General features: G+C 37.6%; 1 protein-coding gene across 4 annotated transcripts in view; it reads right to left on the bottom strand.

Annotated features, from left to right (window-relative positions):
• The window catches only part of BICC1 (BicC family RNA binding protein 1), a 249693-nt gene that overhangs the window by 96092 nt on the left and 126387 nt on the right, over nt 1-27214 (bottom strand). For all 4 annotated transcript variants that reach the window (XM_019731836.3, XM_019731837.3, XM_019731835.3 and 1 more), the window contains exon 3: nt 16826-16895. In XM_019731836.3, the coding sequence (XP_019587395.3) occupies nt 16826-16895 (70 nt within the window). The remainder of the gene's footprint in view (nt 1-16825; nt 16896-27214) is intronic.

The following is a 27214-nucleotide window of genomic DNA, read 5'->3' as shown; positions in this document are numbered from 1 at the left end:
CCTATAGTCTCTAGTGTTGATCTCTTCTCCATAGTTTCTCAGTCTAGATATTCACTCAAGTGACTTTGCTTCTTATAGAAGAAAAAAATGAAACAGTAAGTGAAAAAATAAACTAATTTCACCTCAACCCTGTGTCAAGTAACCACTCCATCTAGCACCATTTTCTTTTACAGATGGGCCCCCTTATATACTAGTTGCTGCCTCTTTCATGATCATTGTACTCTAGCTTATGTTGCTCTCTCAAAGGTCAATAATACGGTCATTAATTAGTTTTACTTTCCTGTATATGACGTTTCCAATAAGGGAGGTGAATATTTTCTGATTAAAAGAATACATGTTCCTAAAAAGAATTCAAGTTTTATTATTTTATTCCTTAATTCATATAATTGATAAGAAGATAACAGATTGATAATACATATGAACTCCCCAAAATTTATTAAATGGTGAACAAACAATGCATGTTTTAAACTCATTTCAATAGAATTAAGAATCTCCCACTAGTAGATTTGGGAGGTGGGGGAAAAACAATAAACACTATCCCTTCCCTTCTAGAATAAGGTTCAATGCAGAACACAGGACCAAGGAAAGCCAGGGTTTCATTTCCTCAGAGAACGTAATAGACAGGAACACCCCTCTCTAGGCATCTATTCAGTCAAGCATCAGTTCCAAATGGGGACGAACGCAGGTATGATTGTTCATGGAAACTGGGTGGATTCACTGCTTCCTTTAGTAATAAGCAATTTTCTTGCCATTTGTCTATAAAACTCTATCAAGTGCTGACTTTTAAAATATTTGGATGCTAATGTGATGATGAGGAAAAATAGGAAAAGGATGAAATTCTAATGCTTATTATTGTCAAGTAAATATTTCAGAATCCCCACGGAGCACACTTAACAACTATATTGTTAGTAACGGAAATATTTTTCTTAACTTGGCTCAAGTCGTTCACTATGACTTTCAGTAGAGTACAAGTAGACAGAAATGATGCTATGGCTGCGTCCTTTCCCCTATGATTGATCGTCAATGCTCCCTAACCTGGCAAGCATCACATCACAGCTGCCAGCAGCCTGGGGTTCCTACACCACCTGGATGACAGTCAGATGGGGGAGCTCAGGGCTCCTGCCCTGCTCACCCACTGACATTCTTTTTCCTGAGCTGCTAAAATCATGGGTTTCCAGAACCTTTCTCTCTTTTTTCTTCACCCCCATAGTGTATATTTTTCTTTTTGTTGACAACAATCTAATGTGCCTGGAAACTGCTTCAAGTGCCTATGTTCCACTTGGGATCATTGTAATACTTTTGCAGATGGTTTGGAGCATTTCTTTTTTCTCAAAATGAGCCACGAACTCTAAATCCTTTTGCCATATTTCTTTACTAATATGTAAAGTACACTTGAGATGACTGCAGTCATTTTTTCACTAAATAACAGAGTCATTAATTAATGACAAGGACCGAATGCCAAATTCATTTTTCCACGGCGGAATGATTCTCCCAATCATCCAGTATACCCATCTTAGTTGGGGTTCCCCTCCAGAAAAGATGCTGAGACAAGGACAGGGGTTAGTGTGTGCGACTTGGGGTAGTTTATTCAGGAGCACAGTCAGGGAGGAAGGAAAATATGATTGAGGAAAGAGGAAAGCCAATTAAGGGAGTGGTATGGAGCCGTCCCTGCAGGGGTTCAGTGCCCCTGGGGTATTCTAAGGAGACATGAATAATGTGCCTTAGACTTGCCCCACAGACAGAAGGGAAACTGGACATTAGTTTTCTGACTCCAGTCCTTCAGTGGTTGAAGGCGCCCCCCCGGGAGAGTTCAGTCACGGGCACCATCACCAGCACTTACTTCTAGGCTGCTCTGTACCCGAGGAGTTGGCTCCTCCGGTGCTGGACAAAGTGCCCCAGGAGAGAAGCTCAGTGACCCGGCACCTGAGGTTGTGAGCTCGCAGCGTGCATGGGAAATGTCCACCACAGGTAAACTCACAGGTAGGCCAAGCGCTTATGAATAGCACCTACTATAGCAACCAACTACCCAATTCCTTTGACATCCATCTTCACACAACCACTACCGATTATCTCCTCCGGTCTCCCCGTACCCCAGGCTTTCCACTGTCTACAGGATGGATGAGGTTCTCATGAGGTCATGGTCTTCACTGATCTGTCCTACCTGGGTAACCTTATTGGCCACCAGCTCTTTCAACTCTCTCCCTTTCACCAGTCTCCTCTCTTCCTCCAGCACACAGTGGTCCTTCTCGGCTTTGAGCCTTTCTCATACAGAATGCCCCACTCCTACCCACCTTTTTGAGAGCCACAGTAGGAACCAGCAATCCCTAATGAGTATTTTCCTTGGCTGTGGCTTGCACGTTTCTCCTCATCCTCTGAACTATTCTAGTCCTGACAGCAAACAACACCATTTTTAAAAATTTGTTTAAAGAGAGTGGGGCAGGAAACCCTGGCCAAACTGTAAGTATCCAAAGGGCAGAGACTAAAACGAACGCTTTTTTTCTTAAGTGCCTCCAACACTCACTATAGTGCTCACCAGCCAAAAACCACCAGGAGCATATGTGTAGTAAATACTAAAACAAGCTTGCTTTCGCTTGCTACAGCAAGAGAAAGCATACATCAAAGGACCTGGGGCATCTTAAGAGGAAATTAAGGGAAGCATATTATACAATTTGGATTTGTTCTGGGTGATTCCAAGGAAGGTCTAAGAAAGCAGAGACCAGATTTGGATTGAAAGCTGTCAGAAAGTGGAAGACAATCATTGACTCTCCTGGCAAATTTAATCTAAAAGGCAGAGGATTAATGCAGAGTTGGAGTCAACATTGATAAAGCAGCAGGTCACTCATGCCAGTCACGAGAGGGATATTTCATTACTTTCATGGCTGCAGTGTCCGTGTCTCAGTCTCGCTTCAGACATACTCAAGGAGTAGCCTTGTCCGCTTATTTATATTATGTGAGAAGTATTTATGTTCAATTAGGAACACTGCAGGGTAGCTGCCAGGGCCATTTTTCACTTTCTTCAAAGTTACTCAGAAGATACCAGAACGACTTAAATCATTGTTGAATTAATTTCAAATTTATTCTAAACCTAAATGAAAATGTAAACTTCAACTCATAATTTATAGCTCCACCTTCCTGGCAGGCACCATCCTCACAGAAGGGAATAAAACATGTTGGTCTTTGACACGGGTCCATGAGCTCACAGTCCAGAAGAAAAGGCAAATACAACACAGTGTGAGAAGTGCCAAAATGGAAGTGTGTATAAGGTACTGAGTTAGTGCAGGGAACAGAGTAGTAAACTCTTTCTGCAGAGCAGGTGAAGCTTTCCAGGAAGACATGTCATCTGAGATGGATGTGGAAGGATGACTAGGAGTTGAACATTTGGAAAAAGAAGGGTGGAAGATGCCCTACAGCCACAAACACAGCTTATGTAAAGGTGTGAAATGGCATAATGGGTCGGAGAACAGACGATAAGTCTAAAACAAACTTTACTCCAAACAAACAAACCAAAAAAAATTGCAATGACATTTTAATGATTTTTCAAACCTAGACTATCTAGATAATTACATTTTGCAGGTGTGGAAAGAGTGTTACATAACTTATGACATCAACTCTATTAGGCGTTGACCTAAGGAGAAAAAAAATCTAACCCAAGAGGATTAGATTAGACTATACCATTTGTTGGTGAAAGCAAAGGAAATAGGAATATTGTTTGATTTCAAATATGTGTATCTTTGGTGGCTGAAAGTCCTCTTCCCTTTCTTCTCCCTTCCTTTCCTGAATTCACACATACCTCTGAGCTTAGGGAAATAAATTAGGACTCTGCATTGCTGTGTCAAATTTGAGAAAGGGTAGACCACACAGCAGACCACACAGACAAAGAAAAGCAAGGGGCACTTCTGAAAAAGAGCAATGCAAAAAGCGGTTTTTGTTCTGTTAAGTAAACTGAGAGTTAAAGAGGAAGTAAATTATACCAAAGACTAAATACTCTTATTTATGGATCCCACCCTAGAAATGGAGACAGTTTAGAAATGGAATGCAAGTCAATCCAAAATAAAGAATTTAAGTGTCCTACCCTTGAATATACGGGACTGGAAAAAATTTCAGAAACGTTTTCCACTAAAATACAAAACCAAAACCCAACATGTGGAAACAAAGCCAAACATCTTACTGGGTCTTATTTCCGTTACACAAAAAAAAAACTTAAAAATTTGATGACTCTTATATATAGTACCACAGGTATTTCTCATGCCTTGCCACACAAACATACACATACATACACACACTACGTATGTGCATAAAATTTCCATGCTATTCGTATTAAAGATCTAATCTTTAAACAGTTTACTTTGGAAATACAATACTCTTAAAGTTAATGCATACTTTTCTACAGTTCTTCAAAAATTAATACATTTTTACTATTTAAGGTCAATTCATTTCTTTCTAGTTTGAAATGGAATGGTCTATGTATTACTTGTGAATAAACATTGATGGTGAGAAATGAGCCATTTGGATAACACAATTAGAGAAAAGCGTAACTAATCTTAAACTTCTGAGTAAGAAAAAAACAATTTAAATGTCTTTATTTTGTTAGAAAAAAGATGAACACTCACTAGAATACAGGAAGGATATGAATAAACAAACAAAATGGAAAAACAGACAATTCACAAAGTAATACAAACAAGTGTTCCACAGATAGATGAAAAACGCTCAGTTTTCTATTCATTAAGGCAGGGCATGAGACAACATGATGTTCACGATTTTTACTGGCCAAGGAAGGGAAAGCACAGAGTTGGTAAAGATGTGGGAAGAGCCATTCCCTTTCCAGAAGCCAGTCCCTGCCAGCTAGGAGCTCAATAGTTGTTTGAGAGGACAAAGTGGCAATCCTAAAAAACACTAAAGTTACCTATAACCTAAAAATTACCTGTAACCTAAAAATTCTACTTGTAAGGATTTACACATCAGGAAAGTCTTTACAAGTAGACAAATAAATTTGACATTCATGGTAGAAAAAAATAGAAGACAACCCAATGTCCATCAAAACAGATTTGTCAAAGTATGATATATCCACATCCCACATACACACAATGGTATTTCACAGCACTACAAAAATAATCATATTATTATTTATGTGCTTATATGGAAGATGTCCTCTCGCTTCTTAAGAGGAAAAATCCAATTGCAGTAATGTGTGTGTGTGTTATTTTCATAAAGTAATTAACACATAAGTATTTGCATAGACCAAACAGCCAAAAACTCTACTGTGTTCTCATTTTATTTTTATTTCAGGCAGGACTTATTTTGCTTTAATAGTAATTGCTGGCCACAAGATGTAAAGAGAATGTAATTCCTCATTCCTGAATTCTAATATCTTTTTATTAAAATGTCTGTTAGTACCAAGGTTTATATAAAGACATTATAATAAGCCATGAACCATGCTTTAATGGCATAAAATGGTATTTGAAGAAATGAGGATGCCGCTATGATTTAAGTTATTTCCCTTAGCTAATGAGAAAAGTCACACGGTAGCTCAATAAGGTTTGCAACTGCAAAAAAAGGCTTCAGGAGAATTATTTAGCTACTGCTGGGCCTGACAGACGTCACTGAATTCTGTCCAGCAATGCCATGACTGGACAGAGGAAAACCAGGGAAAGGCCACACATGGTTTGGGAAACCATCAAAATTTGGTGCCCATCTCCAGGCCAATGCAACACCATTGTTGTGTTCAAATATGGTCATAAACCTTAGAAACTATCACAGTTAATCACAACTACACATTCCAGAAAATGGGAATGGAAGACAAAGGCAGCGGAAACCGGAAGGGTAGCTGGTCAGTCCCCCAGCACTGAAACTACAGGCAAAGCTACAGGCACAATTTTAAACACTGGTTGAAACACTCATGAAAAATTAACAAGCAGTTGAAGTTGACAAACTAGGTAATTCAAAATTGACTGCAAAATGGCTTTTAAGATGTGTAGCCCACCCTCCCACCTTTTCTCTCTTTTACTGATAGTCGGTTAATTCACCTATTTTGTCACATATGTACACTCTTCCTTCAGGAGTCCAAACACAGAAAAACTATCATTCTCAAGCTGCAAAAGCAAGCCAGTATACGATACACCGAGCTTCATTAAATGTTCTAGTAGGAACCCAGTGCTATGCAGACTGTGGTCTCCTGAAGTCATACCTGCTGCTCCAGCTCAGCGTTTCTCAACCTCACACTATTGACATTTCATGCCAGATAATTCTTGTCGTGAGGGCTATCCTGTGCATTGTAGGATGTTTGGTATCATCCCTGGTCTCTACCCACTCAGTGAACAGTAGGACCACCTCCCAGATGTGACAAACAAAATTATCTCCAGATACTGCCAAATGTTCCCTGGGGGATAAAATCATCCCCAGTTGAAAACCACTGCTGTAGATAAAAGTATATAAATCCTAGTAAAACCACTAATGAGTCACACACAAGAGAAAAAAAAAAGGAAAAAAAAAGAAAGATACTGCAAAAAGTACAAAGAACAATAAAAATAAATATAGGTTGAAATTTAAAAAAATAGACATCCAGCAAGCTTCTAGTACATGGGTAAGTGGTTAGGATTGCCTTTCTTCTAGAAGATAATTAGGAAACATATTCTTGAGTTTTCTTAAAGTAAATGTTAGTGAATCTTCATTCCTTTGGTGACCACTCACCAACATGCTATGTGCATGTTTATGGAGTGGGGAGAAATACCCTGATGTTTGAAATCAAGGATTATATCCTAACTCCATCTCTTCAAACTCTATGACCTTGAACAAGTTATATCATCTCTCCACATCAGTTATTAATGTGTATAATGGGGATTATAATAGTCATTCATCTGGGTTATTGTGAGGATTAAAAGAGATAACAGGTAACACACCTAGCCCAATGCCTATTATAAGGCGGGCAAATATAAAGTATTTTCTTCCCTCCTCATTGGGTTTAACAGAGGAAAAAGCAACTGCAGACACAAGGGATCCTGGGGTGGCACTTTCTTCACTAAAGGCAAGGGACTTAAAAGCATCTGCTCAGGAGATAAGAAGACTGAGGGGGAAGGAGCTCTTCCAAGAAGAGAGACAGCAGTCACAGGGGCCGGTGAGCTAAGAAAGATGAGGATGGGGCTCCACTCACCTCCTGGGGAACAAGAGTGTGATTTACTGCTTAATTCAACTCTATCTATCTATCTATCTATCTATCTATCTATCTATCTATCTATCTATCTATCTATCTTCCTTCTTTCCTTTCTCCCTCCCTCCCTCCATTTCACAAAACTTTTCATTTGGTTCTTAAGAGATTTCATGCTGCTTTTAAACTCATATGTTAAAGAATTATTATTGATTATATAACATCTTTGCATATAGTACACTTTAAAATGCTGATTAAAGTGTTGTAGCCAGTATCTATGACTATTTTTAATATAGACTTCATTTTCTAGATCAGTCAAGGTCACAGCAAAATTGAGTGGAAAGTACAGAATTCCTATCTGCCCCTCCCACACACAGGTACTACCTCCCTCGCCATCAACATCATATCAACATCGAAACCTATTCTGTGGGTTTTGACAAATGTATAATGACATGTATCTACCATTTTAAATTAAACAGAATATTTTCATTGTCCTAAATATTCTCTGTGCTCTGCCTATTTATGCTTCCCTCCCCACTAAACCCCTAGTAACCACTAATCACTAATCTTTCTACTGTCTCCACAGTTTTGCCTTCCCAAAATGTCATATAGCTGGAATAATACAATACATATGATTGGCTTCTTTCACTTAGTAATATGCATTCAAAGTTCCTCCATGTCTTTTCATGGCTTGATAGCTCATCTTTTTAATGCTGAATAATATTCCATTGTCTGGATGAACCACAGTTTATTCATTCATTCACCTACTGAAGGACATATTGGTGACTTCCAAGTTTGGCTACTGAATAAAGCTACTATAAATATCTGTGTGAAGCATTTTGTGTGGACATAGTTCTCAAGTCATTTGGGGAAATACCAATGAGGGTCATTGCTGGATCATATGGTAAGAATACGTCTAGTTTTATAAGAAACTGCCAAACTGTCTTCCAAAGCAGATGTACCATTTTGCATTTCTATCATCAATGAATGAGAGTTCCTGTTGCTCCACATCCTCACCAGCATGTGGTGATGTCAGTATTTTGAAATTCAGCCATTCTACTAGCTGTGTAGTAGAATGTCACTTTAATTTGCAATTCCTTAATGACATATGATATTGAGCATATTTTCATATGCTTATCTGCCATCTGTCTATCTTCTTTGGTGAGGTGTATGCTCGGATTTTTTACCGATTTTTTAATTGGGTTGTCCATTTCCTTATTGTTAAATTTTACGAGTTATTTGTATGTTTTGGGTGATAGTCCTCTTCCAGATATGCCTTGTGCAAATATTTTTCTCCCAGTCTCTGACCTATTTTCTTATTCTCTTGATGCTTTCATCTTTTTCATTTACTTTCTCACCTCTCGATTCCACTCCAAATTTGTTTCCTTGCTAAGTTGATGAAAAATATCTTTTCATAAACCACCAGATATATTTGCTTATTTCAGGTTTGATAGGACAATTGAAAAGCTAAGGCCATCATCCTCTCTGGCTCTAGTACAGGAGAGACAGAAATGATTGGAAAGAGAGGCTAGCTTGTGGCAGTTATGAGATGAGCAAGTGAACCAATCCTTCAGAGGGAAGTATGGGGAACCAGTTGGATATCAAGAAATGAATCGAAGCTCAAGTCTTTAATCCTGATAATGTGTCACATTGCATGAATCATCTCACCTGTAAAATGGCGTGTGGGTGGGGACGGAGGGTAAGATATGCCTGTGTGAGAGCATCGAAAGGATCTCAAACTTGCATATTTAACAATATCTACAAATGAGGCTTCATGTAAAAAGGAATATAGTGACAGATTATACATTAAAACATACATTAATTTTTATAAGCTTTTATTGTTGAAGTATACTGGGAGTTTCAAGAACTAGACATAACCCAGGTCTCCATCCTCATGAGAGGTCGCAGTTAGACCATGCTTTCTCTAACCAGTGACTATTAGTACACTGCAAATAACTTATCCAGCTCTTTGGTTGAATTCCTACTCTTAGCTCCCCATCAGCACTCACTAATTGATGATCAGTCACATTAATAATATATATAAAAAAGTTAAGTACAAAATTTTTCTACCCAGATGAAATACAATGGTTTCTGGGTAGGTCAAACAAACTACTTTCAAAGACTGAAAGCAAAAAAGTGAGGGGGGGAAAAAAAACCACCTCCAAGCAATTTATAACATGTTCTGAGCTTATTTTCCCTTCAAAACCATTTTAGAAGTTGTTTAGCTTAATGACAAATAAAAATGTCTGTTCCTAAGGAAACTGCATATAAAAACATGATATATCAAGTTAAAATTCAGAAGCAGGCATTTTTTTTAAATGGGCACAGCTACAAGTGGTTTCATATTTTTAAATGTTAAATCCAACTTAAGAGTAAGGATATGCTAAAGTTAGCCCACCTTTAAGTCTCTGTAATTCCCAAGGACTGAGGCATTATGAAACTGATTATTATTATTGATTGTAGTCAGCTATACCTGGCAATGATCACTGAAGTAATACCACATCAGAGAATGATATGGATTAAGGAAAGACATCAAGAAAGGTATTTTCTCACCCCAGGCGAGAAAAGTACAGTGATTAAGATTTGAGGCTCCGAAAATGAATCTGAGTTCGTTTGGGGTCTGCTACTTACTAACTATAAATCTATAGGTGAATTATTCTACCTTCATGTGCCTTAGTTTGTTCACCTGCAAAAGGAAAATATCATCACCTACCTCATAGGGTTGCACCGATCATCAGATAAGATTACATATGTAAAGTATTTAGTAAAGTATTTAGTGCTTGGCTCCAGCAGGTCTCAACAAATGGTAGTGCCCAATATTACTATGGCTATGTCAACTATGTAACCAAATACTAATTAAAGTAACTACAACCAAAACAACTTGGTTTGGAAGACAATCAGGAAGCTGCATCTTGGTAAGTCTCACTTACAAGTCTACTAATGATGGCACCAGAGTTTCACTTATTCGGGTGTCCCATGAATAACAATGAACAGGTAATTTTCCTTAAGTTTCTTTCCACTTCCCTCACGAAGACTATGGAAACCACTAAAGGAGCATTAGCCACATGAGCCTCATCCACAAATCGTGTCCCACGTTAGTTCACTTAAGAGGTCTACTGGAAAGACATCATTAGTTGCTATTTTTCATAGCAGTGACTGCCATCCCAGTGCGAAGGCTGTGATTCTAAGTATTTTTCCTACATAACACTCTTTAGTGATATATAGCCCCATCTGTAGTAATGGATCCACTATAATCATGATTGAGTTGAGTTGAGGAACAATCCACAAATATTTATTTAGCGCCAATAATGTACTGGTTAGAGTGCTAGGGCTACAGTGAGGAACAAAACGCATATGCTCTTTACCCTCAGGGGAACTGACCACCTACAACAGTGTTCTCTGACCTCTCTTTGTCACACATTCTACATCATAACCTAGTGATACATATGTGTGTATGTGTGTTTGTATACATACACATAAACAGTGACACATATGACTGAAAGTATCACAAAACAATACTCTTACAGTAACCCTGATGTTTTCTTTTCTAATCGAATTGTATATTTTCACATGCTGGTTGGGGTCCACTAAATTAATTTTTCATACACTAAGATACAACCCACCATGGAGAAATTGTGGTCCAGCATACCATGCCATGCTTCTTCTCTGCCATCTGCCTTTTAAGCAATACCATGTTAAAGGCCTTAAATAGTCCAACGTGAACACCCAACAAAAGTGTAAATACCCTCAACAAAATACTTTCCCCTGGAAACAAATCAAGTCAACAGTCTACAATTTTTCTCATGCTAAGATTTTCTATTAGATATTTATTTGGATGGAATGCAACCAAAATTATTAAAACCTCATGGGATTTTGATGATTCTCTTGTTTATTCTAGGAGGAAGAATAAATTTGGCCAAACTTGGTGCCAAATTGCCTCCAAACTAGGACACATCCAGCAATCCAGTCAACACCTTTCATTCCAGCTAGTCCTGGGGCATCCTCCATTGTCAAAGGAGAAACACTTGCAGAGAACAGTTTCTATCACTTAGTTAAACTCTGCAGGACAACTCCTTTCCAGAACAAAAGGCAATAAAGCTTTGTTAATGCTGACTTCATTTATTTGGAATTTGGCATAAAAACTTTAAACAATTTTTACCTACATTTACCTTTGCCAGCCTAAGAAGAAAAATACTGATGAGAAAATTAAGAACAAAAGGAAGACTGTAAGAAAAATGTTTGCCTTACTTAAGAGAACTCATATAGCATGGTGGGGCATGCAGCACAATCATACCAGCTTAATAAATTCTCATTACAAATCACTTTTATCTATTTGTTAAGGCAGATCTGGCAGGACTTTATTTGGCAAAATAGTTGAATGCATTCAAAATGCTATTTGTACTTTAATGAAGCTGCACGTATTTTAAAATAGGCTGTGATTCACAATAGCATATTCAAAATCTTAATGAGTGCCTGAAGTTATTCTATTTTAGTAAGGTTTACCATATTAAACGCCTTAATTATTAAATACCAGTCTCACAGGTACAAACCTCAGACTTTTCTATGTAAAGCAGAATGTTCTAGTATTCTGACTCCAAAAGTTAGAGTTTTATTTACTTCCACTCAAAATAAATTTATGTTATACAAAGAAATGAATTAAGAAAGGGAGGGAGAAAGGGAGGGAGGGAGGGAAGAAGAAAAGGAGGGAGGGAGGGAGGGAGGGAGGGAGGGAGGGAGGAAGAGTCCATCCATGTATTTCATTATATCAAACAGTTAAAGAAGATGATATGTATAGTCAATTCTATAGATGCTGAAAAATTCTATTGATGCTGATAAAATTCTACAACCATTGCAACATAAATAAAAGGTGAGAACAAGAATAATTGCTCTCAGCATTAAAATTCAGCAATATATTCACAATCACAGCCAATGATGCAGATAAGAAAAATAAATAAATCTATTGTCATGAAGAAAAAAAAAAAACAACTACTAAGCATTGCTTTACTTTTCTTAATCACGGCCCACATTAAGTCAATCTTAGAGTTGCCTATTTAAATGTCCATTATATTGAACCTTAAATTCTTAGTTCTTTCCAGCTCTAATGAGGATTCCATCTTTCAATAATTTCAAACACTCAGGAATTTTTTTCTTTAATTCTGTAGTCCCTGAGTTTATATCAAAAAACATGTACTTCCCCCAAATGCCCTGCTTACTAAATGAAAATGTTTCTATTACAGTTTTCCTTATATTCTATATGGTTAAAGGGGAATGGAAGAGGAATAAAAGGAAAAAAAGAAGAACAAGAAGGATGATGAAGAAGAAAGCGGGGTAAAGAGAGGGGACAAACACCAGATGGTCTGTTATCCAAAATTATATTTCAGCACAGGCACAGAAAAATGAGGCTGTGATCCCTCTAAACTAACCACGTAAACTGACTGCAAAGATGGCAGAAGCTTAAAATCAACGAATCCGTAAAAATGCCGTTCTTTGAAAACCAAGATGGACATCCTTCAGAAGCAACTGTTGAAACACTTGGCCTGTTTTTCAATAGTAGTCATCATCCATTGCTTTTTGAACACATAGTCTCTTTACTGACTCAAACATGATATTTCCATGTCATATGATGAGATTTTTGTTTCTCAAACTCAGTTTAACCATAAGAACAAACCAGGGGAACTTGTTAAATATATGGCTTCCGTCTCCCACCTCAGAACTACGGAACCAGAATCTCTCAACAAGGATCTGAATTGTCTGAAGGCAATTGGCTGTTGGCTTTCTGTCTTTCTGCCAGACAGCATCCTACCACAACTTCAACCAAAGGAGCCATACAGTCGCTCAAATAACTGGTCTGATAAAGGATTGATGGCTGAAAAAATAAGATTTGGACAGAACTATTAGAAGTTCATTGAAAAGCATAGGACTAAATTCCAATAAGGTGAAAAAAGGCAGCAGACAGTGGAAACAGTAACCATAATAATGCTGCCTTGACTCAAATATTTACCCAATAAGCATTATAAATCTAGAAAGTGAAATACAACACAAATTCATGGCTATGTTGTCTCTCTAACACAGTCTGGGGATTATCTGTATATTCCAAATCTTCACATCACCACAAGATGTGGAATTTAATAATCATGCAAAACATGGCACAAGTCCTTAGAATATAATAATAATAATGTTTGGAATGAAGAAGGCTTAAAATAAAGACCAACAACTCTTTCCTATACAAAATTCAGAAGGAATAGCCACATTAGAAGAAAGAGCAAACAATTACCTTCTAAAGCTCCTCCCCCCATTTTCATTTTACTTTTACCAAATACAAATTATAGACAAACTTCATCTCTGAATTAAATCATTCAAAAAATAATATAGGAATATACATATTAGGGATGGTAGCCAAGAACTAACTCAGCAGCTGTGTGTTTAAATAATAAGAGCAACTCAAGTAAATTCTGAACAGTAAATTCCTCTGAGGAAAACTCTTGACTTTTCTCTCTTCCTTGAGCTCCATCTCTCTCTTTTGGCACATTCTGCTCATCACACAGTACTGTGTACATTCATAGCACTTCATAAATAATAAAAAATAAAATGATGTCTGTAGACTTAAGCCTGGAGAGATCAATTCTTAGGCACAATTCCAAAGGTTAACTTTAACCATATGGAAATGATGTGAAATGCCCTCAAGTGTACTGCTAAAATACTCTTTTTTTCAAAGCAAAACTTACAATCAAAATGTGAAATATAGTTGGCCATTCTGAGTGGGTTGTGTGTCAATGACTGGAAACTAATCTAAAACATTAACCTAAACATATTATCTAAAATCTCCAAACTTGTCATCACATTTTGAATAAAATTAATCAATTCTCAGTTTCTCATATAGTAGGGGGGAAGAAAACTAGCCTGGGTAATGCAAGAGAATAACCCACCCAAAATTATCTGGAATTATTTTAATATTCATATTTCCTTGGGGGTTTTCTTTGGGCACTGATCAAATTACATTTTTATTAGGATAGTAATGAAGCTCATTTCATCCTTTAAGTAAAAATACCTAACGATAGGAAAAGAGGTTCCAGTTCATGTTCAAGTTCCAATTTACTCAAGTACTATAGTAGGTCAGGGATTTTTAAATGGCCACAAACAACCAAGTAAGTAGATAACCCACTAATGACAGTTTCTTCTTCTGCATAATAAGTATAAAATATCTCAACATACTGAAGATTAATTGAGAGTATATCCTATAGCCCTTGGCAATTGCAAGGTTTATACAAAGTTATGGAATTACACTTGGAAATTCACCACGTCTTATGACTGTCTAGCACATCAGATTCCCACTTCTTGCCACCATTATCACAAGATTAAAAGAACACAATCTGGACTAAAATAAGACAGGAAATTGAGAATTCTTGCAGTATTTAGCATCAGTTACTGATAAAAGTGATAGGGAGAAGGAGCAGCAAATGCAAAGCTAAACAACAAAAAGCTAGACCATAATGGATAATGCTCAGTTTCCACAACTACTGTTTCCTCAATTGTTTGATGGTACTCTTCATTACCTCCTAATGACTACATGCATTCTTTAATGAAGTATACACAACAAAGTTCATTGAGACTAAGGTTTACTTTAAAAAGAAAAACTATCCATAAAAATATATACTAGTAGGTTATTTGAAAATAGTATGTAATCTTGAAAGAAATTTAATGGTACCTCGACTTTCACTTCTGACCATCCATGCATTGGGTAGTGTCCTCCAGATAAAGCAGAATAAAGGCCACATGAGGGAAATGCTCAGTCTAAAAGAGAAATCTAGTGAGTTTTTCACTGTCTGATAGGAAAAGAGGAGAAGAAACAGCCAAGAAAGAAAATCTAAAGTTTGTATCACATTGGAGGGAGAAAAAAAAATCAGCTATTAAATCCGTTTGGTACAGAGGAGAGGGGAGCAAGATAGTGGGGTAAATAAACACTGTGCTTGCCTCCTCCCAAGACTACATTAAAATTACAACTAAATTACAGAACAATAAACCTGGAGAACTATCTGAAAACTAGCTGAATATAAGTCCTATAAGTTATAAAGGATATAAAGAAAAAGCTACGTTGAGACTGTTATTTTTTTCTGATATATCTCCTCAAGCAAGGGAAACAAAAGAAAAAATTAACAAATGGGACTACATCAAACTAAAAAGTTTTTACACAGCAGAGGAAACCACCAACAAAACAAAACGACATCATTCTGAATGGGAGAAGATATTTTCCAATGATACATCTGATAAGGGCTTAATTTATAAATAACTCATACAACTTAACGTCAAAAAAATGAACAGTTCAATTAAAAATAGGCAGAGGACCTGAATAGACATTTCTCCAAAGAGGACATGCATATGACCAATAGACATATGAGAAGATGCTCAATGTCACTAATCACCAGGGAAATGCAAATTAAAACACAATGAGATATCACCTCCCACTGTCAGAATGGCCATCATCAATAAATCAACAAACAAGTGTTAGCGAGGATGCAGAGAAAAGGGAACCCTTGTGCACTGTTGGTGGGACTGCAAATTGGTGCAGCCACTATGGAAAACGGTTTGGAGGCTTCTCAAAGAATTGAAAATAGAACTACCTTATGACCCAGAAATTCCTCTTCTTGGTATTTATCCTAAGAAATCCAAAACACTAATTTAAAAAGATATACGCACCCACATGTTCACTGCAGTGCTATTTACAATAGTCAGGATGTGGAAGCAACCTAAGTGTTCATCAACAGACAAATGGATAAAGAAGAAGTGGTGCATATACACAACCGAATATTGCTTGGCCATAAAACATAATTAAATCTTACTATTTGCAACAAAATGGATGGACCCAGAAGGTATTATGGTAAGTGAAATAAGTCAGACTGAGGAAGACAAATACCATAAGACCTCACATATATGTAGTAATCTAAAGAACAAAATAAATGAATAAACAAAAAAGAAGCGGACTCATAGATACAGAGAATAAACTGATGGTTGCAAGATGGGAAGGGAGTTGGGGGCCTGGGTGAAAAAGGTGAAGAGACTAAGAAATACAAATCGGTGGTTACAAAATAGTCACAGCATTGTAAAGTATAGCATGGGGAATATAGTCCATAATATTGCAACAACTATATATAGTGCCAGGTGGATATTGGATTAATCAAGGGGATCACGACATAAGTTATATAAATGTCTAACCACTATGCTGTACACCTGAAACTTACTTAAAATAATATTGAATGTCAACTGTAACTGCGAAAATAAATAATTTTTAAAAGATACTTTTATTAAAGCTAGAAAAAAATCTGTGTGGTACATAAACAAGAACTAAAGTGTAAACATTTGGAGTTTATATGTTGAAAATATGTTATTACAAGTGGAAAGTTACCATGCCATCAAATGAAGAGGCATCCTTGAAACCATCATTTGCTATGATATCTTCTATAACAACATTTCTATTGTAAGAAAATACTTTAAAACATTGTTTTCTGTTGTTGGCTAAAAGGCTCTACATTATTTTTGATTATGATACACTTCCAAAAAATATTGCTATTTGACAAATATTTGGGGATAAACATGATCAAAATAAGGGTTCATTTTCTCCCTGGCAATCTTGTAGTAATCCCACAGCCTCTGTTATCAAAACCAATTTCTCCATGTCTCACAATTTACCTTTCTTGGATTTGGCTCCGATCTTCAGCTTTGATGGCCAAGCAATCTGCGTATTTGTTTCCTCCATGATCTGTAACAAAAATTGAGCGAAATATTGATTCAATTAAGAACATATTTACAGATAAGACGTTCTCAAACAGAGATCATTTTCAAGTCTTTAGCGTCATGTTGATACAACTAAACGATCTCATTTTAAAACAATGCAAAAAAAAAAAAAAAAAACCCTGAGAAAAAACAAATTTGTTTTTTGTTGTTGTTGTTAGAAGAGTATCTTTTTAGATGCATTTTTTATAAGTGTTTCATCTATTAGAAATATTTAAGTATATTTTGTTACTCCCAGTGTTCTTCTCCGTGATGGTCAAGAATTTTAACCTAGAGACAATAAGACCAAAAAGTGCATGAACAAGTTATTTACCCAACTTGACACCAGAGATGCTGATGCTAAATAAATTCCCCAAGACAACTGCCAACAGATTACAACACACCAAACATAATCCTTGTAACACTACATGGTTTAGGCCATACTAAATGAAGTTTTTTGGGGGGGAAAAAAGATAATAACTTGCTTTGAGCACATTTGTATTTCATTACAACTGATGAAAAGCCTCTAAACATGACATCACGGCATAAGGCTGCATTCCCATCATCATTCGCCTTGTCCAAAGTGTCATTTTTGCCACAGTTCTTTCCCATATACATGCAGCCTTCCTGGCCAGCAGACTGGAGACCCAAATGTGCCAAAGTGCAAACACAAGTGAGGGAAGCAAGACTACAGCACAAAGGGGTAGACAGTAAAGAAAAAAAAAAACAATGGGATCACCAAAAAATGTTCATCCTTTGTTCTTCTCTACTTTATCACATGAATTAGACTAATGTTTACTTTCATTCAGTGAAAATAGAATTCACCAAATTGATAGCGAAAACAACTAAACAGATTAAATGGCAAAAATAGCAACTATCATATATTAATCACTTAAACTAAAGTAGAATAATATTTACTTATTAATATGGATTTAGAGTTAAGTAAACAAATGAATGGTGAAGACAATTAAACACATTAACCTGTGCAATTAACAGAAAGCACCTCTTCCCCCCTCAGTATTGGATATGCTCTAGGCCTAAGGCAAAATGGTTAACATGCTAACGTGCACCATACTTCATTTAATCCCCTTTATCACAGCATAAAAGGGCTTTCAGCAGCTGTTTCAGAGAGGCAGCTCACAGATGCATTTTGTGTATCCATTGCAAGATTTGTTGTGGGTTTTTTTTTTAAAGAAAACATGAGCCAACATTTTTTAATCTGGGAATTTCCCGCAGAAATTCAGATTCTGGTTCTCTGTAAAACTTGGCAGATTTAGCACCTGGAACCCACATCCCCACCTGGCCACACCTGGGTAGCACTGAGGAATAGACACCCTCTTCAGTCAGGCCCAGAAGGCTCTGAGCTGACCCCAGTCCACACTGGGTCTCTCACTTACCATTACCATCATGTTTGGATCACCTCACTTGCCATTTATCATGGTGTTTGCACTGCTGTAGAGAAATATTTCTCTACACCTGTGTCTCTATTAGAAATCACAAACCAAAGGAGGTCTTCACTCAGTCAAGGTATTGGCCTGGCTCTTAAAGTAGGTGAGCTTATTACCCCAACCCTTCAAGCCCCGGCCCCTGCCTCATCTCCCCCCATCTTACACTGTCCTTCTTAATGTGTTTCGTTGTCTTCACCATTAAATTATTTAGTTAACTCTAAATCCATATTTAAAAAGAAAATAGATATTACCCTCTTCAACATCCTCTCTCAAGCCATACTAGCCCCACCCCTACCCCAGAACAGGCCCAGCAGACACCCTGTTCAGGGCCTTTCTGTTTACTGTCACATCCCCAGCTGCCACCTTCTACAAATCCCCCACCCCCTTCTACTCTCGCATCACCCTCACCAGAATTCTCCTTCCCACCTCACTGTGTCTATTTCCCTCCTAACACTTACAATCTGAAATTTTCCTCTTTTCTGGGTTTACTTGGTCATAGTCTGTCTCTGTGAAATCAAAGCTCTCAACCCTGCACACAGCAAGCTCAGGATATAACTGGGTGAACGAATCTTCATAACACCCTTATGAAGTAGATTTCTGTATTCCTCACATAGGCTAGGAAGCAGCAGAGTGGATAAAAACCCCAGACTGCTTGCAAAGACCACACTTTTAACCACTATACTATATTGAAAATATGGCCCCAATCTGTTTTAAACGTGTATATACAAATTTTAAATTTTGCTCTAGGAGCTATGCATACTAACTGCTTTGAACATCCTACAAATATTTATCAGAAGCCTACTTAGGTGCCACAAGTGCGGGGACCCACAGCTATGAATATGACATAATTCCTGGGGCCCACAAGCTTAGAGTCAAGTCAGGTACACAGAGAAACATAAAAAGTAACTGCTTGACAATGGCTTGGGAGCTGGCACAGGATCTGCTCACTAGAGCAGCTCACAGCCCCTATCTTGAAAGGTCAGAGTAGGGAGGTAGTTATTAAGGGATCCCCAAAATGTAATCTGCAAAATCACTCAAGTGCTGAATGTCAAGTAAAAGTAAACTTATGAATGAGTTCATCAGTCCCCAAACAAGGGCAGGAAGGCCCAATGAAAAGGAACTTCTCATTGGTGACATTTTATCACCTATTAGTTCCAGCTACTATATGTACACGTATCATCAAAGTGACTACAAGTGACTTCAAAGTGACTCGTAAAATTAGATTCAGAATTTTCCTCTACGTTAGCTAAGACACCTGAAGAGATAAAAAAGAAAAAATGAGATCTTACTATAATACTCTTGGTGAAGAAACAGTAAGAAAATAATCTACAGTGTATACTTTTCTTTTTCTGAATTAAATAATTTGGCCATTTAACCCAGTAATTTATGTCAGGTGCCACAATTACAATACTATGATAGAGAAGCTTCCCTGTCAACATATGGTTGGAAGACAGAACTATCTGAAATCTTAATCATTTGCAGAACTTCCCAGAAATCAACCTGCATATGATCTCTTTTTATTAAATACCACTAGATTCTCCATGACAGAAAAATAACATTCCAGAGAAAACATCCTAGTAGGAGGCAATATCCATCAAGTCGAAATGCCTACTGTACACGCACTCCTTGTGAGACTCACACCACTCCAGTGTCTCTACTGTGCAATGAAGTGGTGGGACTCGGAACAATCCCCTTTCAACCTACCCACATCAACACTGCCTGTGAGGGAAAGAGAGGCTACCCCAACCTTAGGACCCCTAATTTAAAAACCAGAGTTCGATCTTCTATACTGCATAACCTCCCAAGTTCTAGGAGCCACAGTAAATGTCACACCTTAGAGAAAACAAATGACTAGTTATGGGAATTTGACACCTGTCGCAGACCTGTCCAATGTAACTAGGAAAAAAAGCAACTCCATTGAACAACATTTGTGGCCAGCCAATGCCAACCACACATGTCACTCACTAGGCTGCAGTCCCTCTAAGGCGCTCCAATTGGATGGCTTTGCTGACATCCTTTTACATGTTTGTTTATCATTATGTGTAATCGAGTCATTAAAGCAGGTGGCTCTACAGTCAAGGACCAGCTTTGCCACTAGCTATCACATTGGGCAAATAATTTTGATCAGCCTCACTTTTCTCCCTGTACAATTAATTATCGTACTTACTCATACAGTTGTTGTGAGGTTTTGATAAGAAAACATGTGGAAAACCCCAAGCAGAGAATGTGGCACATCCGGAGTGCTCCATAATATTGGCCCTTGTTGTGTTAATTACACATTGATTACTTTGGGTCTGTCCTGCATACTCCTAATACAACAGCAAACCAAACAGTGCTTCCTTCCAGCAGCTCACAGTCCAACAAGGGAGAAAACAAGTCAACTCACCATTATGTGCTAAGTTTCAGAACAGGGCAGGACAATATGAGAGTACACAGTGAGGATCCTAACCCAGTTGTGGGGAGTGAAGAAACGTTAGCTCAAGGAAATGCCTATTAATGCTGTGATGCAAGGAGAGAAAAAGTTGGCTAGCTAAAGGGGGAGAAAGCGTCCCAGGCAGAAGAGGAGTGCATGCAGAAAGGTCTAGAAGGAGAGCAGGCAGGTACTCAGCAGAGCCTGAGGGTGATTTGGTGTAGCTGAGGTGCATCAAGGCTCACCTCACCCATCCAGGATGGGGAGTGTGTCTTCTCCGCTCTCCTACAGCTCTGTACATGAACATGCTCAATACAGAATTGAAGACATGACACCAAGCAAAGCCATCCTTGGCTTGGCTGTCACTTGCTACAAATGAGTCCTGAAAACCAGTGGAGTAACTACAAATAGGAAGGGGCCATACATACATCACTTTCAGGAGGTCAAAATTACCCCTAGGAAGTTATCAGTGAAGCTTTACAAACCATCATCTACAAAGACACCAAGTCAGTTCCTACAGCATAGCCACTGCGCACTGTTAGCTGGTTTTCGCCCCAGCCAGTTATGGGCGTGGTACAGTGTGAAGCAATCCCATGAGCAGGGCAAGGAAGAAGCACAGTTCTCGAGGAGAGTGCGTGGAAGCTGGCCCAGGAACCCCAGGACTGAAGCTGGACGGCGGAGCAGGGGGCTAAAGCACGAGGCTGAAGCATGGCCCCTGGGAGAAGAGGGATAAAGGTGGGGCCGCAGAGGCAGAAATCAGGGCACTAAGCAAGTCAGAGGCTCTGTATTAAGAAAGCTATGCTTTAAAAGATGTCCTAGATGGTCAAGACAAATACGGAGGTAAGTCAAGGTAGATAGGGCAACTGGAAAAGTTGAGGTCAGGAACCTGTGGCTGAAATCAAAAAAGCCACAAAACCTCTGAGAAGAAAACAACATCTTATGTCTTATGTCTCAAAAAAAAAAATACTAAAGTGAGTTGCAGCTGGCTTTTTTATTTTTTTAACCTTATTATGGCCTCCATTTTCACCTTCACAAAACCTGAGTTAAAAGAACCACTAATTTTAGATTGTTTTCTATAAAGATTAAAATAACACAAATATTTCAAAGACTTGTTTTTGGGTTTTGTTTTGTTTTTTCCAATAACAGTTGACACTCAATATTAGTTTCAGGTGCACAGTATAGTGGTTAGACATTTATATAACTTACAAAGTAATCTTCTTGAAAAGTCTAGTACCCTCCTGGCACCATACAGTGATTAGAATATTATTGTCTATATTCTCTATGCTGTACTTTGTATCCCCATGACTACTTTGTAACTACCAATTTGTACTTCTTAATCCCTTCAACTTTTTCACCCAGCATCCCCCAACCTCTTCATCTGGCAACCATCAGTTTCTCCCTATATCTATGAGTAAAGACTTGTTTTAACTCATAATTATGAATGCTGTATATTAATAATGCAACTAATGAATAAAGGTGAGAGGTAAAGCTGTGATTTCTCCTAGAGGCAAGGAAGAGCTAGAAAGATTAGAGGTGAGTTCCATATGTTTTTTAAAGATTTTTAATAAAATATAGCTAACATACAATATTATATTAGTTTCAGGTATACACCACAGTTATGCAACATTTATATATCTAAAGAATTGATCACCATGATAAATCCAGCAAACCATCTGACGTCGTACTATGCTATCACAATATTATTGACTATATTCCCTATGTTGTATACAAGGTCTGACAATTAAGTTCACAAACTTGTTACAACGATGTTGCTAATGTTTTTGATATCAGAGAGATTATTCATTATGAATTTGTACCAACTGGATAAACAGTTAACCAAGTTTACTATTTGGAAGTGCTGAAAAGGCTGTGTGAAAAAGTTAGATGACCTGAACTTTTCGCCAACAATTCATGGCCAACAATTCATCACGACTATGCACCAGCTCACACAGCACTGTCTGTTAGGGAGTTTTTAGCCAGTGAATAAATAACTGTATTGTGAACACCCTCCTTACTCACCTGATCTGGTCCCCAATGACTTCTTTCTTTACCCGAAGATAAAGGAAATATTGAAAGGAAGACATTTTTATGACATTCACAGTATCAAGGGAAATACGATGACAGCTCTGATGGCCATTCCAGAAAAAGAGTTCCAAATCTGCTTTGAAGGGTGAACTAGGTGCTGGCATTGGTGCATAGCTTCCCAAGGGAAGCACTTCAAAGGTGAGTGTAGTGATATTCAGCAATGAGATATGCACCATTTTTTCTAGGATGAGTTCACGAACTTAACTGTCCGACCTCATATTACAGCCTTATGACTCATTTGTTTTATACTTGGAAATGTGAACCTCTTATTCCCCTTCACCTTTATCCCCCGCTTTAAAAAAATTTCAATTACAGCTGACATCCAATATTATTTTATATTAATTTCAGGAGCACAGCATAGTGGTTAGATTTTTATATAATTTAAAAAGTGATCCCCTTAACTAGTCTAGTATCTACCTGGCAATATATACAGTTATGACCATATTATTGACCATATTCCCTATGCTTTACTTAACATCCCCATGACTAGTTTGTAACTACCAATTTGTATTTTTTAATGCTTTCCTTTTTACTCAGCCCCCCAATTCCCCTCCCATCTATCATCCCGATAAATCTAGTTCCTATCTGACACCATACATAGTTATTACAATATTATTGACTATATTCCTTATGCTCTACTCTACATCCCCATGACTTTATAACAACCATTTTGTACTTCTTAATCTCTCTCCCTTTTTCACCCATTCCCAACACCCCTCCCATCTGGCAACCATCCAAATGTTCTCTGTATATATGAGCTTGTTTCTGTTTTATTTGTTTATTTAGTTCTTCAGATTCCACATATAAGCAAAATCACGTTGCATCTGTCTTTCGCTGATATACTTCACTCAGCACAATATCCTCCAGGTCCATCCATGCTGCCGCAGATGGCAAGAACCCATTCTCTTCCATGGCCGACCAATATTCCATTGTATATATGTACCACCTCCTATTTATCCATTCATCCATCAGTGGACACCAAGGCTGCCTCCACATCTTGGCCACTGTAAACAATCCTGCAATGACTATATGGATGCACATGTCCCCTCAAAATACCATTTTGAGTTTTTAGGATAAATACTCAGAAGTGAGATTACTGGGTCCTTCTTTGTCTCTTGTTACAGCCTTTATTTTAAAGTCTATTTTGTTTGGTATAAGTACTGCTACCCCAACTTTTTGTTTGTTTCCATTTTCATAAAATACCTTTTTCCCATCCCTTTACTTTCAGTCTCTGTGTGTCTGTCTATCTGAAGTAAGACTCTTCTATGCAGCATATACAATGTTTTCTTATCCACTCAACCACACTATGTTTTGATTGGAGCATTTAATCCATTTCCATTAAAAGTAATTTTTGATAGATATGTAGTTATTGCCATTTTATTCATATTATTTTTTTCTTCATCTTAAAGAAGTCTCTCTGAGATTCCTTGTAATACTGATTTGGTGGTGATGGACTCCATTAGCTTTTTCTTCCCTGGGAAATTCTTTATCTATCCTTTGATTCTAAGATAGCTTTGCTGAGTAGAGTAATCTTGGTTGTAGGTCCAAGATTCATCGCTTTGAATTTTTGTAACAATCCCTCTGGCCTGCAAAGTTTCTGTTGAGAAACAGCTGACAGTCTTATGGGAGCTTCCTTGTAGGTACTAACTGCTTTTCTCTTGCTGTTTTAAGATTCTTTGTCTTTAAGCTTTGGCATTTTAACTATGCTGTGTCTTGGTGGGTCTCTTTGGGTCCATCTTGTTTGGGACTCTGAACTTCTGGGCTTGTATATTTATTTCCTTAACCAGGTTAGGGAAGTTTTCTGTCATTATTTCTTCAAATGGGTTTTCAATTCCTTGCTCTCTCTCTTTTCCTCTTGGTATCCCTCTGATGCAAATGTTGGTGCACTTCATGTTGCCCCAGAGGCCCTTTAAACTATTCCCATTTTGGGGGATTCTTTTTCCTTTTTGCTGTTCTGTTTGGGTGTCTTCTGCTACCTTATCTTCCAAATCGCTGATTCAGTTCTCTGCATCATCTAATGTACTGTTGATTCCCTCTAATGTGTTCTTCATTTTAGTTATTGTAGTCTATTTCTGACTCATTCTTTTTCATGTTTTCTGTCTCCATTTTTATGCTTTTTATCTCTTTGTTGAAGTTCTCCCTGAGATCATTGAGCATCCATATAACCAGTGTTTTGAACTCTGTCTGGTAGATTGCTTGTCTCCATTTTGTTTAGTTCTTTTTCTGGAGCTTTATTCTGTTCTGTATATTAAAAGGGTACCTAATAAACATGGAATCCTATGTTCCTGTTTTGGTTTTACTTTCTGTGGGGAGTAACAGAGGGAAAGGTAGAAGGGAGATGAATGTTTACATAAGCTAGAATTTGGATTTTTTTTTTAATTGGAAGACAGTTCTATCGCTATTGAAAATATTTTTCATCACAGATTTACATGGAATTATTTAAGTGATTTCACTTTCCTAAAATAACTTGCAAAATTAGAAAAATATAAACAAGTAATATCTAATCAAATTCCACATGTAGTTTCATCCATAATAAAAAATAATTTCCACTTATATTCTTCAATGCCCAAGTAATAGTAAATGTTTCCCATCTTCAAAAAAATCCAGATTAGCACACCATGTGGAAAGAGAACATATCAACCAATGTTCACTGTACTACACATTTTGCAAGTTTGCAGTAATTATAGGATAATATCTTACAGATGAAGGAAACCTTTGCCAAACCAACAACATTCAACTTATGTGCTTATTTCACCAAATTCTTCAATCCAGACGTAAAGTAAAAATCCACAGGTAAGTAATCAGCATCTCAGATCAACCCAAGACATGTCTATTTATGCTGACTTTACTTGAAATATTTATTCTTGGACCAGGAAAAGAACGTTGAACACTTTAACTTGACATTTATACTCTAAACTATTCAAAATTCATCATTTAAAATGGCTACCAGCTGGGAGCCATCTGCAGCCTACTTCTCCAAAAGACCAACTCATTTGAGCTCTATTTTTCTTGTATCAATACAGAAATAAGGTCTATCCTCATGTTGGAGGCTATTTAAAGTTACTTCATGTACTAATGGATTTGAGTCAATATGCTGCATTTCACCATAAAGGGAGCTAAGTGAGAAAACAGCCAACTAGAAAACACTGGAAAGTGGAGATGGGAAAGTAGTGAACTTTTTGCATGAGAGGGTCTCTAAAAGCTGAGGATGTTTATTTTGCTGAGACATTAGAGGACTGTTATATTTCATTTTAAATCCAAGAAATGCATCTCAATGATTCAGTTATTCATCATCTCCAGAACAATTCTCCATGTTTGTCTAGTACAGTTTTCATATATATTTCCCATGGACTCCTCACAATAGACTTGTAAATCAGATACGTGAAACCTATTTTACAAATGAGGAAATTAGGATTCAAAGAGGTTAAGCAGCAGATAGGTATGTAGCTAAGTCCAACTAGAATCTAAGTCACATAACTCCCTGGCGAGGACAATTTCTGCTTCACTTGGCTTATGAAGGAAGTGGGAGGCACCACCAACTTATGGGGAGGTCACTATGAAAGTTCAACTGCCCAGAACTCTGCCATGAACACTCAAGTAAGCAGCAGAGTGGTTACCCCTCAACACTCTATAACTGATTAATAACAAAGTGACTCAGAGGTCGTTCTAGCATGGTTCAATCCAAGGAACTATCCCCATCCCAATGTACATAAGGAAAATGTGCGAAGCATTTTGGTTTTCACAGTGACACAAAAGGGGTCACACTGGCACTCAGTGAGTAGGGCTACAGGTACTGAACCTCCAACAAAGGGCACAACAAATTACTCAAGATGTCCATACAGACAGTCCTGGCTTTGCACAGTTTTGAGATGCACAAATTTCAGGTAGTTACCACAGCTTCTTTACGACCACCAATCCACCCATACCCAAGTTTACATTCCAGTTACCAAAGTACACTAATTGTGAGTACCTGCGTCAAATGCAAATTCCGCTGCCAGTTTTTTCAGGACATAAATTACTACCTACAGATGGTCACTTGCTCTGTGACCAATCATGTCACTTCTGTAAGTCTGTCAGTGATAACTCACTGCATATCTGTAATCAGTTCATGTACAGACAGCAAAGCAAGGATTTGTGCTTGATTTCTTGTCTCTCAGTGATGAAACCAAGCAATTTTACAAAAATGGATAATTGAAAGTGGACACTGGCCAACAGAAATAAAAGTGCAGCAAAGAAACAAAAAAAAATGATACCACTGGAAGTGAAATTTGAATCAAATGTCAATGAATATAGAATCAGTAGCTGACTGTGGGAATGTTGACACTGCCGCTGTTTGAAAGACTGCAGCCAGAGGAAACTTAGTAA

Source organism: Rhinolophus sinicus, chromosome 15 (genome assembly GCF_057876585.1).
Source record: "Rhinolophus sinicus isolate RSI-liver-muscle chromosome 15, RSI-T2T, whole genome shotgun sequence".
NCBI classification, from domain to species: domain Eukaryota; kingdom Metazoa; phylum Chordata; class Mammalia; order Chiroptera; family Rhinolophidae; genus Rhinolophus; species Rhinolophus sinicus.
The sequence above is the reverse complement of the archived record's forward strand: the minus strand, read 5'-3'. Positions and strand labels throughout refer to the sequence as shown.